Raw genomic sequence first — 13,793 nt, forward strand, 5'->3', positions numbered from 1 at the left:
GGTTCTGACAGTAAATTTATACAATTTTTTCTGCTGGTTTAATACAAGATTCTCTGCACAATATCCAATTAGTAGCTGCTGATGTTCTGACATCCAAGAACTTGTATGATGAGGCAGTAGCAATACAGACACTAGCTACACATAAACTTCAAGACTGTTTCAGTGGTAATTTTAATTTTATATCTTTTTTTATATTATAATTACAAACATAAGTGGAATATATTGGTCTTAAAGAGGCAACTGTTCAAATAGGTGCATTATCTTTTATCAAACCATTATAATCTCAGTATTAGATGGTGGTGTAATTTAAGATTATGTTAATAAAACACCACTTTTTGCATGAGACAAAACTGGAATATCATTATCTATATATCTACATACACTACTGAAGTTAATTGTTCTTGGTCAGTATTTTATGATTTCACCACAGAGCTGCAGTTTAACTGGTACACAAGCTACACTAGTAAAAAACCTTTGTATAACTTCTAAGCCTGTATTGACAATAACCGAGTTAATCACAATTCTCATAGATATACAAATAGTGATGCAAAGTAGAGCATCTCAATTCATTACAAGCCTACCTATCACCATTTCAAAGGGAAAAAAACAACAACCTGTTTTTAGTGGTCAGAGTGGTGGTTTACCTAGTAATGCTTGAAACACTATGAGATAAAGTAAGTTCTAGATGCTTCTGTTTTAACTAGAATAGAAACTCTACTACCTTCCATCTGTTTACTTTCACAGGTATGTACAGTACTCAGACTTGCAGACAATGTATTAATTATCTCACCTGAAGGAGCAGATAAATAGCTCATTTCTCCCAAATCTGATCCACAGCTTACTAGATAAGCTAGTGGACCTGAGAGCACTTACAGCCTCTCACCTTTCTTTAACATGTTATTGACTGATTAATTTATCTAATGGATACATGGGCACCTTGCAAGTGCAGGAAAAAGACAAATATGCTAACATTTACTGAGTTTTTGCAAAGTTATAACAGGCATGTCTTCTCTCTTATTGGCAAAACTAAAAAGACAGGTTCAAGTTATTGCTGACTGCCCAAATTTGATAAACAGAAGAAAACAATATGGATGCTTTCTTGGTTTGTTTTTTGAATTTGCACAAAGCTACTTGAGGGCTATCTGCACTAGCCACCCCTAATTTAGCAGTGTAAGACTTGAGGGACAGCACCACCCACCACCAACTCTTGGACTACTCTTTTACCAATGAATAGTGGGAATGACTGTCACATTATAACAACCCCATAGCTGAAATGGCAAGCATATTTGGTGTGATTGGGATTCGAACCCTTGACCCTCATATTACGAGTTGAATGCCTTAACTCACTTGGCCATGCTGGGCTGTGCTTTCTTGGAGAAAGATAAAAAATTTGACTGAAAACAGGATTGGTATAAAGGCAACTGGGAAGTCTATCTCAACCCCCTTCTCACAGAAAAAGGCCTACAAGTTAAAAGTGGCCTTGATGAAACACTATTAACCTACTGAAGAAGATTTTTGTTGTAAGTTCAGAGAAGTCAAACCTGAAATGGGAGAAACTGTATTTCAGTTTGTGGCACATATACAGAGATACCTCACGAGATGGACTGATATATGGCTACATGTGAAGGTAGTTTTAAAGGATTAGCAGATCTACTAATATATGAATAGTACTTGATCACGTTTCATTGACACGTCGTTGTTCCTAAAGCAGAAAGAAAGACATTTACAAGATAATTATGCTGCCAGAACAGTATATGGAAGAATATATTCTCAAGACAGCTGGTATGGGTATTAAAACTTTAATTAAAATGAAGTTCAGAACAACGTTTTGATCTTCTTAGGCCATCTTCAGATTAACAAAAAGTATGTAGAAGCCAATGAAGGTAGTATAACCGACAAGTCCAACAATGGCCAGTTAGAGTTGAAAACAAAAGTGGCTGACCAGAAACAGGATACTACCAAAAATTACAAGAAGTTAGTAGACAGAAAAAAGCAGAAATGCTATGCTTGTTGATGACAGACTTGCACTCACTTGCATTGTGCCAAATTTCATTAACAAGCATAGCATTTCTGCTTTCTTTTGTCTACTAACTTCTTGTTAATCATGGTGTTAGTAGTTTCTTGTTGTTGTGAAGCTGATAAATTGTCTTGATTCTATTTCTTTTGTTGGCAACAGTATCCACAGTGACAGTCACTTTTTTATTTTTATTTCTTGCCAGCACTATCTTTCCCTACAAGAAGAAAGTACTAACACCCAAGAGTAAACAGTGCACAACTGATGGCAGATTACAGTTAATAAATGGATGAACAGTGCCAGTAGTAATTGGAGCAAGTGACAAACATTGAGGTGTGTCAACAAGTCACAACATACCAGTAGGTGAACATTATGTTGGGTACAAGAAAGCAAAAGTACTATGATAGTAACCAACATTACTTTTAGGATCACAACTCTGTTATTTGGAACACACCTATACTTACAGAACCAACCAAATTCTTTAAAATATATGATGGTAGTTTTCCTCTCTAAAACTATCTTCATAATTACCTGTATATGCATGGCATGGAAACTAGGTTAACAGTTTCTTCTCATCACCTACATGCACTTGATACACTTGTATCAAGCATCATTATTTAAATTAATTGCTTAAGCTAATATCACATGATAATAAGTGCTCTTTAATTGGGATAATTTAATAAAATTTAGCAAATTTGTGCTTAAAAGTTGGTAATGAATAATAACCATCAACTTGTATAATTCTTTTCAAAGCTTAAGTTAGAAACTGATAATCTAGTTTGCTAGACTAATCAATACTTATGTATCTGCACATCCTTTCACCCTATAGTTTTAGTGCTCTAAATCAGCCATCTTTAATCCAAATGACAAAAAACTAAACAAGGTCTACTTTTACTCTTAGGTGAAGCTGTAATTACAAACTTCAGACCAATAGTTTGCATAGGTTTTTGCTTAAGTGTGCACAAACATTTTGGTCAAATCTGAGTGGTTTTTGTTGAATAACATTGCATAAGTGATTTATATTTAGACCAAATTTGACACCTAACTGTAGGTTGTATGATCTATTGTTGTTCCAAATTTAAAAAGATCCATGAAAGTTAAGTATATTTTTCTATCAGATAAAGCTTTCATACTTTAAATGTGAAGAAACAAAAATGGGAAAAAAAAATCAAAGTTGGAGATTTTTTACAATCTTACTTATTTCTTAATGGATTGATTTGAAATCTGATATGTGAAGTGAGAAAATATACGATAGTTTGGATTACAACAGTCAGAGCTATAGAAAGTGGAAAACGACTAAATTATTAATTCTGTTAAAATAACTGTGTGGAGGTTGTTTCGGCCACACAAAACACCACCGTGTGTCTTGGTGCACCTATGGTGACTGAAGTGCACTGTGGAGTCCAAAAGTGAATTCTGAATGCCAGTACAAATGCTGTATTTGTTCCAAACAACAACCACAGTTTGAGCCTATCAAATGTGCATGGGTGCTGCAGGAATAATGCTCAATGCTGTAACATTCTTAGGAGTGGTGGAAAGAATCAATGCCTTCTCACCTTTTACTTATAGATGGAACATCCTTAAAAAAAAAAAAAAGCAATGTTGCAAGTAGTTTCAAAAAAGTCTCTGATATTCGAACAAGTGCAAAACATGATGCTGTTGCTACCTATGAGTTTAATTTAGAGGGGCTGATTGACATCTTTAAGAAGCTCAGGGATGGGATAAGTGAGAATTTGGATACCAAAGGTGGTGTGGAACTAATTTTAACAGCATTAAATGATACAGTTTCATTGCATACCTGTATATTTTGAACCCTGTGCTGAAGGAAATCATTGATGTCTAGAAAAACCTACAAAATCATCATCTCGAGCTGGATCATTGTGCAGCAAAAATTAATCTATCCTATTATTCTTTGGTAAAGAAAGGAACATCATGTTTACCCAGGCTCAAAGTCAAATTGAATTGTATTACACATTGAACATCGATGCTGACTTGTGAGTGAAGAGAAGCATAAAATGGTAGAAAAAGAGTTGAATAACAGCAGTCTGAATCTGTGAGAAGTCATCAGAAGAGAGTAACTGGAGCATACTGGCTAACTTAAAAGTGAAACTGATAGACAATAATGGCATAAGCCTCTGCTTTGGGTTTATTAACATGCAGTATGTTTTGAACACAGAAAGCAATCAAGAAATCAACAATAAAATTCATTCCATAACTATGGTCTACACCAAGTTAAATGCTATCAACTTCCAGGAAGTGAATCCAACTACTCTAATACAATATCAAAAGCTTCATAAGTATAGGACCCACGCAATATATATATCTGTATGTGCATGTGAAAAAATAATACATACTATTTAGAACATAAAGATAACTTACTGCATCCAAAGTATTGCAAAGAGTTAGTTGGAGCATCAGTGGATACTTGAAACAGATCCTGAGATGCTCTTCCTTGCTATTGTAGATCTCATGTGCACATAGGGTTTCTTCTTCACAAATTAGTTATGGAATAACCAAGTGCACAATGGGATAGTTCACAATGCCAAACCTTATGCACTCCTCCATGACACTAGTTCTACTGTTCAATAACTTCACTAACACATATAGCATTAACTTCACTCATAAACACAATAGGATAAACTAGATAAAGGTAGTAAAATAACAGAAATAGGTAAAATATGCATTACAAATGTAGGTAAACCAATTAATTTCATAGCTTATAGAGAAAGGCTGCTTTACTGAATCTCTTGTGGAACCAACATTATTATGATATAATACATACAGTATTTATGTTGTGAAAAATATGAAAAGTTATTGTAATCCTTCTGTTAGTTTAAAATTGATAAATGCAATAACAACAAGCTGATGACACATAAATGTGATAAAAAAGCTATGATTATTTTCAATATAAAGGCAGGATTTACATACAGTTTGTTTGTATATTCCCTTCCACAGTTGTAGTCCAAGTAATTCCCGGTGATCCAGCTACAGTTTTGCACATCATTTTCAGGCTTGCTGAAAGAGGAACTAGAAAAACTCCTCCTGGGCCTTCAGGAACTAATGAATCATTGGAAAAAGCCACAAACACAACTACTTGATCTGGATCTTAAATTTGGGAGAAATAAAATTATTGATGAGCAGACATAAAACATTTACATGCTGTAGAACTGGTTCATCATTTACATTGATATCTACTAGCATGTTATTGAATAAAAATAAATACGACTTAACACTGATGTAGTTAAGATGTATCCAGGTGCAGTGATTTCTGATGGAAAAGTATCAGATAAAAACAATGCAGTATGTTCTGGAATATGTAGAGATAAATTTGAACAAAATATTTATCCACACAATCTATATTGGCCAACTTCAAAGTTTATCACAAAACTTTCATTCTGTTTGCTGAGAAGAGAGAAAAAGACTTCTTACATTGTATAAGGCAAAACGAGAATAATGATGATGTCCAAAAATATTCATATTATATCCATTATTGATCATACTAATTATACATATTTAACCAATATAAATGCTCAACTCATACTAACTTGTGGACACAAGTAATTGTATTAAGCAATTACAAGCCTCACAAAGATCTCATTGTGGTGTATAAGCTTTTCTTAAGTTAAAGGGTAAGTGCAAGTTTATAACCATAGCACATATTTATAAGAATGTCAATAAGTATCAGCAGAATAAAGGCAATGAAGGTTTGCTAATGCAAGTAGATTTACAGCTATCACATGTATATTTATATATATCCTTTTAACTTAAGAGTACAGATATGACACCTTTAGTTCTAAAATAGCTACTAATATGATTTAAAGATATCAAGTAGTTTAATCTTGGGGTAGAAAAACTTGAACAGTTTATTGGGTTGAATTTTAATAATAAGACATTATTTTCTGAGAGATGAACTAGCATGTGTTAGAGGAAATTCAGAACAGGAGTAGATATTAGTTGGTGGAATATTTTTCTTGGTTAGAAAGTTATGTTAAATATTTAAGTAAATACTAAGGGTATCCTTTTTTTTTTTCTTAAAATGATCTGTAACAAGATAATTCCTTTCTTATGCAGGGTAAATAATGTATTGGGTATTATAGAAAATCACATATCTGTTGTAAGTTTTCCATGCCTCTAGAAAGTAGGGTGGCAAACTTCATGTGCCAGTTGTAGCTCATTTCTGGCATTATCTAGTGTGAGTATTGACAGTGCTGGATGCTGAGCTCAGTAAATCTACAAATTGCTATACTTTCTTGGTGGCTTTATATTCGTCTTCAAGCTTAGCTGCTTCACACTGACAGATTTTATGAGTAGTATTTGATGGACTGGGCAGTAACTGATTAGTTTAATACTCTGTCATAGTGCAGGGAAGCAATCAGCATTCAACACAATTATTTCTATATTAGTTGGGATTCCACAGCAAGTATTGACTTTCTAAAATAAATTAACTACTTTCCTCAGGAACTAAGGTAAATCTTCTATGACAGTGCCAAAATTGTATTCATATAACACCTTGTCACTGGAACTAATCAAAGCCTTCTACTTCTAAACAAAATATAAAGTAGGTAAAATTCAACTATTCTACAAAATGGTAGTTAAGATCCTAAACAAAGCAGAAAAAAACACACTATATGATATTTAGCATGAGTCCTTAAATAGATATTGTATAGTCCAAAACAGAATTAGAAAGAAAAACATCTGTGCAGAAATAATATATACACATTACAAGAGTAAGGCAAGTAGAATTTACATACTTCAAGCTTTTTGTTGCCAAATTTTATCAAGCATTAAGGTACAATTTTAAGAGAATGTTTGGTAAAAAGATCAAATTGTACTGAAAAATTCTGACACTTCATACTGCTTATTGCAGATTTTGTAGTTGTTTCTTTTTCTGTACAATGTGATATAGGTACACTAAACGATGTAATGCATGACATCAAACCCATACAACAGTCTAAAATAAAATAAAACATTTAACACTATTTTAGCTTCATATGTCTTTTTCCTTCTAATTCTGTATAAAAATACAAGCTGTACAAAAAGATGTACAAATCTTGAAATTTAAATTACTTAAAGTCTAGAAACCAAACCATACTTTACTTTACATCAGTAAATAAAATTTCCTAGTCACATTTAGAGACAGGTAAAGCAGATAGCTCTTGTGTAGCTTTACACAACATTCACAAACAAACAATCAAAACTTGGAATGAGGGGATGCTGTATGATAAGAAAGATCAATGACAAGATGAAAATTTCCATTTTTTTAAGTACAACCAATAAGATTGGAATGAAACCCTTGAAGAAATGATTTTTGCCACTGACCACTTGACCAACAGATCTCTAAGAGCTATGGAACATCGTTCTGAAAGCCGAAGATCTGAAGGAGGTGCACAGTTAGTTTAAATTAATATAAGCAATAGATTTAATTCACTGTGACAACACAAATGTTTCTTAATTCACCATTTATTACATATTTTGTTTTCAGGCAATGTTGTGTTTACTGAGAAAACTTGAGTTTTTTAACAACTGGGATACCAGGAATGTTGTACCATAATAAAGGTTATTTGCATTCATGTCTCCAAAAATATCAATATTCTCATTTATTATTAATAAGATATATACAGAATTTATCTCATCTTCTAGCTGTTATGAATATTATTTAATTAACTACTTCAAATTCTAACATTTTACTAGCAAGAGATTGGTATGTATAACTCTAAGATAATATTACTAGCTTGTCAGTAAATTTTGTTTTTCTCAAAGTTAGGATTTTATTAAATCTAAAAGTATTTCCAATAATGGCCCAGTATGGCCAGGTGGTTAGGGTGCTCAACTCATAATCTGAGGATCAGAGGTTCAAATCTCCATCACACCAAACATGCTTGCCCTTTCAACCATTAGGGCATTATAATGTTTGGTCAATCCCACTATTCATTGGTAAAAGAGTACCCCAAGAGGTGGCAGTGGGTGGTGATGACTAGCTACATTCCCTCTAGTGTTACACTGCTAAATTAGAGACAGCTAAAGCAGTTAGCTTTCATGTAACTTTGCACAAAATTCACAAAGAAAATTTCCAATAATTCTTAACTCCATTCACATACAAGTATTATTCAAATGCTGGGGTTTCTTTCCTTCACCCATCTAAGCAGTGGTCTGATTTTTCTCACTTGTTCCAGTCTTTTAATTCCCACACAACTGCCCTTGAAAATATCTGTTTCATAACACTCTCCACCAATGCTAATGTTTTCTCTATTCTGATACTGTATATAAGTATCTCCTTCAGACAGTATTGTCCTTAAAGCCTTTTAACGAAGAGAAGGTCAGCAGAACATTAGCAGAGACAAACATTATGGAAATACATTTTCAATTTCAAAAAATGCTAACTTCCAAAACATACTTACCTCCATACATTATACCTAGAATCCCACATTGATAAAGCAGAGGGGCTGGTGAGAGCATTATCTATACATAACAGATTTGTACAGACTACTGGTGTGCCAAAAGAAATAGAAAATTAACATCCTAATGGGGAGCCACCCTACATCAGAAATAGGTATAATCTTCACCTGGATCCTAACTAATGCATTATAGGTGGAATTTATATGATTTGTCATTGCTACTGGCAAGACTCCAACTAGGCAGATGAAATTTTCCTACTTGGGGTTTAAATTATAGGTACGTGGCCACTAGATAAATCCCAGGTTGGTGGCTATGGCATATGACCCACATTACACACACTTGTGGGTGGATCATAATCTATAGCTATAGAGTGATGCAATCTGAAAACTACAATCACAATGAAAATTAAGCAACACAAGAGTGGACAAACCTCTCTTTAACCTAAAGCAACCAAAATTTGGAATATGGGGATCCTGTATGATAAGAAAGATCAATGACAAGATGACAATCTCCCATTTTCTTAAGTACAACCAACAGATTGGAATAAAACCCTTGAAGGAATGATTTTCTCCACTGATCACTTGACCAACAAATCTCTGAGAGCTATAAAGCAAAGTTCCAAAAGTTGAGGATTTACAAGAGGTGTAAACACTATAGGTTGGGGAGCTAATGATGGAGGAGATGTGAAATGAATGACTAATCCTGATGCAATGGCCTGTAGTACCCAAGGATCTGTGGTAAAGTTTCCCATATCTTCAGAAATTCACAGAGCAGAGCCCCCACAGAACCAAAAAGCATTTGGTAGTCACTGTCATCACTTATGGCTTTCCAAATGAATGGAAGAACCTTGTGGATATAGATGGATTCTCAGTGATGTCGAGAAAACCCACTTGTAGAGAAATATATATAAAACGAGCCATTATGCATATATACATGGATTCTATTCTAGGACCAATGGACTGAGAGGATGATGTTGAAAGTCAGGATACTTGAATAGCAGCTGAACTATTGCTCATGTAAGAGCAAAAAAAATCAAGAAGCAAATGATGACAAAGTGCCAAAATTAACAATCAAACCAAAGTGGATGCTAACTTTGTCTGTTATCTGAAATTCTAAATATGCTTTCACCTGGCAGTGGTAAGCTGAAGCACACTGTTCTGACAAACAAGGTGGACAAGGCATAACTGTTCCTGTATGTAACTAAACATGAGCCATAATATTAGTAAATTGAGAGAGAACTAAGTATTCACTCTCAGACTTTTCCACCAATAAAATAAAGAAAATGGAGATTCAAAAGCAATGGGGAAAAGACCAAACACATCACACATCCAATTTATCAACTGGAAAAAAAAAGCCAGAGGCATCTGGTCTAAATTGGTCTCATGAGAAGCTGACAAAATAAAGGAAGATGATGGAAAAATCAAATTTAAATTATTTCCATAATGCCCAGGATTACATGTAAGTGTTGCCTCAGGGATTCCTGGGAGAATCATTACTGAACCAAGCATATGTCTTCATCTCACTATGGATAAGGTCATAGACAACTTCAACTGAGAGTAATATTGCTCCTCTCAATACTTGAGCAACACTAGACATCAGAGTGGGATAGGAGAAACCTGATTTTCCTCTGACACAGATGCATTAATCTGGGAATTCATGCTGTATGTCAGCTTGCCACATGATTGTTTTCCAGAAAACCAAATAGGTAATATGATGAATGATTGGTTGGTTGGAAAAAAAATTGCAAACAATGAAATATTATCACTATTCCTAATAGTCATACTACAGATAAACCTGTTAAAGAACATAATATTATCTGAAGGAGATGCTTATATACAGTACCGGGATGGAGGGGTGCATTGACATAGGATGAGACAGATCACCAAGAGCAACTGAGTGATAAATAAAAGACTGCAAGAAACAACCAGACCAATGCTTAGATTGCGAAAGAAATTCAAGCATCTGAATAATAACTGCTGTGTAAAATATGTTTTGAAAATAATGGAAGCATGAATAAAACAACAGAACATGACTATCACTTTATACAAGTATGAATTGAAACAAACTAATACCTCCTTCTGGTTTTTTAATTTGTTTGTTGAATTTTGCACAAAACTACTTCAGAGGTAACAGTGCTAGCTATATCTGATTTTGAAGGAAGACTGCTAATTATCATTACTTACTGCAGATTTTTGGACTACTTTTAACCAACAAATATTGAAACTGAATATCATATTATAATCACCTCATGGCTAAAAGTGTGGTCATGTCCAGTGATAGGGTTCTGTTCTGCAACTTACAGACAGTAAGTCAAGAGTCTTAACCAATAGACTATGTCAGGCCAACTATTTTTAAATAATTATTTTCAAGTCTATTTACCTTTAAGGTATAAAATGATTTACATAATCAATCAATTCAGAACAACACACAAAACAACTGACATTAAATATTAGAAATCTTAAAATTATATGTCTCATGTAGTAATAGATGTAACCATATTTGTACAAATGAAAGTTATGCACAATGTGCAGTTTAACTTTCTGAATTATGTGCTTATTTATGTTAAAATAGAAAATGAATTTAAAAACTATAAAGCTCACATTTTCCATAGCTGAAAATGTTTCAGATAAATACTTAGCTCTATGAACTCAATACAGTTATAATCTCACATATTAATGTCTTGAAATTTACTGCACATACCACAAGCTTTGATCAACTCCCATCCCTACACTTTATGTGTATTGTGCCAACCTATAAGAGAATGGTAACAATGTCGTAGCCCTCCACCAATAGAAGGGTAACATGAATTCCAAGACCGGTAATCCCCATGAGCTCCAGCTCAGGAATATAAGCTCATTTTTTACAAGGCAAAAACAATGCATCGGAAGTAGGAAGGAAGGGTAAGAAGGTGCTAAGGAATATATTAACTTTAGAAATGTTACATCTATGTTTCTGCATTACTAAGAAATAGAAAATGGTAAAGAGACTTACCAATTATAAAGATAAGAGGAGGAGCATATTTATTGGTAAATATGCATAACATCTCCTTAGATAAGACTGCACAGAGGTTGAAATGTAACATCAACCCATGGGTCCTACCACATGGAAGTGGATTGCTTCTGTAAAATACATGCAGCCTCAGAGTCTGGATAGAAATGACCAAAGCTGAGTGCAACATTAATTTCTTGGACCAATCACATAGAGATGAAGCATAATTATTTTGAAATAAGCCTAACACTATCCTGTACATTAGTTGAAGTGGATTGCCTCTAGAAAATATATATGCAACCTTGCTCTACAGATAGAGCACATGATTAAAGAATCCAACCTCATTTACACCAGTAAACCACCACTGCCATAGTCTCCACTGAATGGGTGTAATTGCAATCAAGAGATGCAGAAATTGTTAATGAAGATCCAAATTGCAACTGTAGGAGAATGTTGTACAATAGTAGCATTAATTTTCACACTAAAAAGTGACACTCAAGAAAATAATGGGAAAGCATTGAGACCACATGGAATTGGAATTACTGGTCCATTAAAAAGTTTGGGATAAAAGTAGGTAAATGGTCACAAAATGCCATACTTTCATGTAGTATTGTAACCCTTCTCAAGGCAAAAGGACACAGAAACAAGACGTTGCCACTTGAGAAAGGCTTCCCTGATCAACGTTTCAAGTCCAATCAGGCGGTTCACAGTGGAATGCTGTCATTGGAACCTACACTGGGTAGGTGAGAGGAGGTTGTTTGATTCAAGGAACCAAACAAGATAAGTATTAACCATCCTCTCTAAAACCTTATAGAGACAGCTTATCAAAGCAATTGGACAATAGTTAGAAGGAATCTTGGGATCCTTCCCAGTCTTAGATACAGGAAAAACAAAAGACCAGCATCAAGTATCAGGAAAACATTCTCCTCTCAGATCTGGTTAAAAGCAACCAGAAGAACAGCAACAGAGATAGGAGAGAGATGGCACATCATCTCATAATGAATATCATCAGGTCTGACTGATGAAGAGTAAGCTTGAGTTCCACCAGTGTAAAGAGGCAATTATAGTCATAGAGATGATCAGCCTAAAAGGAAAGAGATGATTGCTCTGCTTGAGTCATGATGGTCAAGAAGTTAGGAGGGCAAAACAGAAGTGTGAGATGCATGAGGAAAGCTCTCACCAAGAATATCAGTGATGCTCTATGCATCAGTAACTTTCAGGCCATCAAAGAGCAAGTTCAAAAGGGGGATAAAAGTATACTGCCCACTGATCTTCATGACCTTGTCCTATATGATTTTGGAACTGGTGGTAGAAGAGATGCTAGTTATGAACCTAATCCAAGATTCCTTCTGGCCTTTGCATTTTACCTGCTGAGCATTGGCACAGACCTACTGGAAAGCAATGTGGTTTGAATGTGTGGGTTACCTAAGATAGGTAACCAGTTGTTCAAGCATGTACAAGTCAGAAATAGGCCTTCATCACCCAATAAAATACACAGAGTGTTGTATCAAGACCAAATGATCAAAAGAACTCCATGGTATATTGGGGTTAGATCCAGAAATTAGTTGAGGCAGGGCAGAAGAAACAAAGGATGCCAGTCCCCTGATTTGTTTTGGGGGCAACAAAATGCCTGGAGCAAAAACCTAGAGAAGGCTCGCTTATAGGCTTGACAGATCTCTGTGATAGAAGATGTCTGCAAAGCTCTAGACAGATACAGACTGATACTAGGATCCTGAATAAATGGGAAGTAAATCAGTACAGGAGAAAACAGTGATGGGAAAAAGAAATGGATGAAAAATCCTTTTGACAAAACTTTAATCATGCAAGAATCAACAGTGAATACCCACCACTGGAGAAGAAAATTGGCCAAAGTGTTGGATGTGATGAACCAAATGTTGAGACACATGGCCAAACTTTGAACCTCTAGTGGTAGAAACTGGTAAAGAATTGAAGATTGTAGGCCAAAAAAGTACTGTGGAAGAGATCATATGATCAGAATTACATAAATAAGCAACCAAAGACTACAGGGTCACGATTTCAAATGTTCAGGAAGATCTTCAAGAACAGATTGATGGAGAAAAGAGGCCATCTGTAAGTCATGGAAAAAAGTGGAGGGTGGATAAACCTGTGACAAGACAGTATAGTTCCTACTAAGATCCCAATGGCAACAAAACCATGCATAAAGCCAAAGAGGACAATCACATAAACATGGAGGTAAGAATGGAATGATTACCTCCAAAGAAACTTTCAAAAAATCAGTGAAGTGCCCTATTAAGAAGATATATATTGATTATGTACTGTAGTAGATTTGAAAGGATAATATGAAAAGGGAAACTGGGTATGGGAGTGATGAAAGGGATTTTTAGAATCTTTTTTATAATAACAAAAGTTACTC

At 34.6% G+C, this 13,793-nt stretch overlaps 1 protein-coding gene across 3 annotated transcripts in view; it reads right to left on the minus strand.

Moving 5' to 3' along the window:
* The window catches only part of LOC143240623 (sushi, von Willebrand factor type A, EGF and pentraxin domain-containing protein 1-like), a 178,587-nt gene that overhangs the window by 58,928 nt on the left and 105,866 nt on the right, over positions 1-13,793 (minus strand). For all 3 annotated transcript variants that reach the window (XR_013021864.1, XM_076483363.1, XM_076483377.1), the window contains one exon: positions 4,943-5,119. Coding sequence is in view for 2 of the 3 variants with exons in the window: in XM_076483363.1 (XP_076339478.1) it covers positions 4,943-5,119 (177 nt within the window). In the remaining variant the exon portion in view is untranslated. The remainder of the gene's footprint in view (positions 1-4,942; positions 5,120-13,793) is intronic.

This window comes from Tachypleus tridentatus, chromosome 2 (assembly GCF_004210375.1).
Source record: "Tachypleus tridentatus isolate NWPU-2018 chromosome 2, ASM421037v1, whole genome shotgun sequence".
Lineage (NCBI taxonomy): Eukaryota > Metazoa > Arthropoda > Merostomata > Xiphosura > Limulidae > Tachypleus > Tachypleus tridentatus.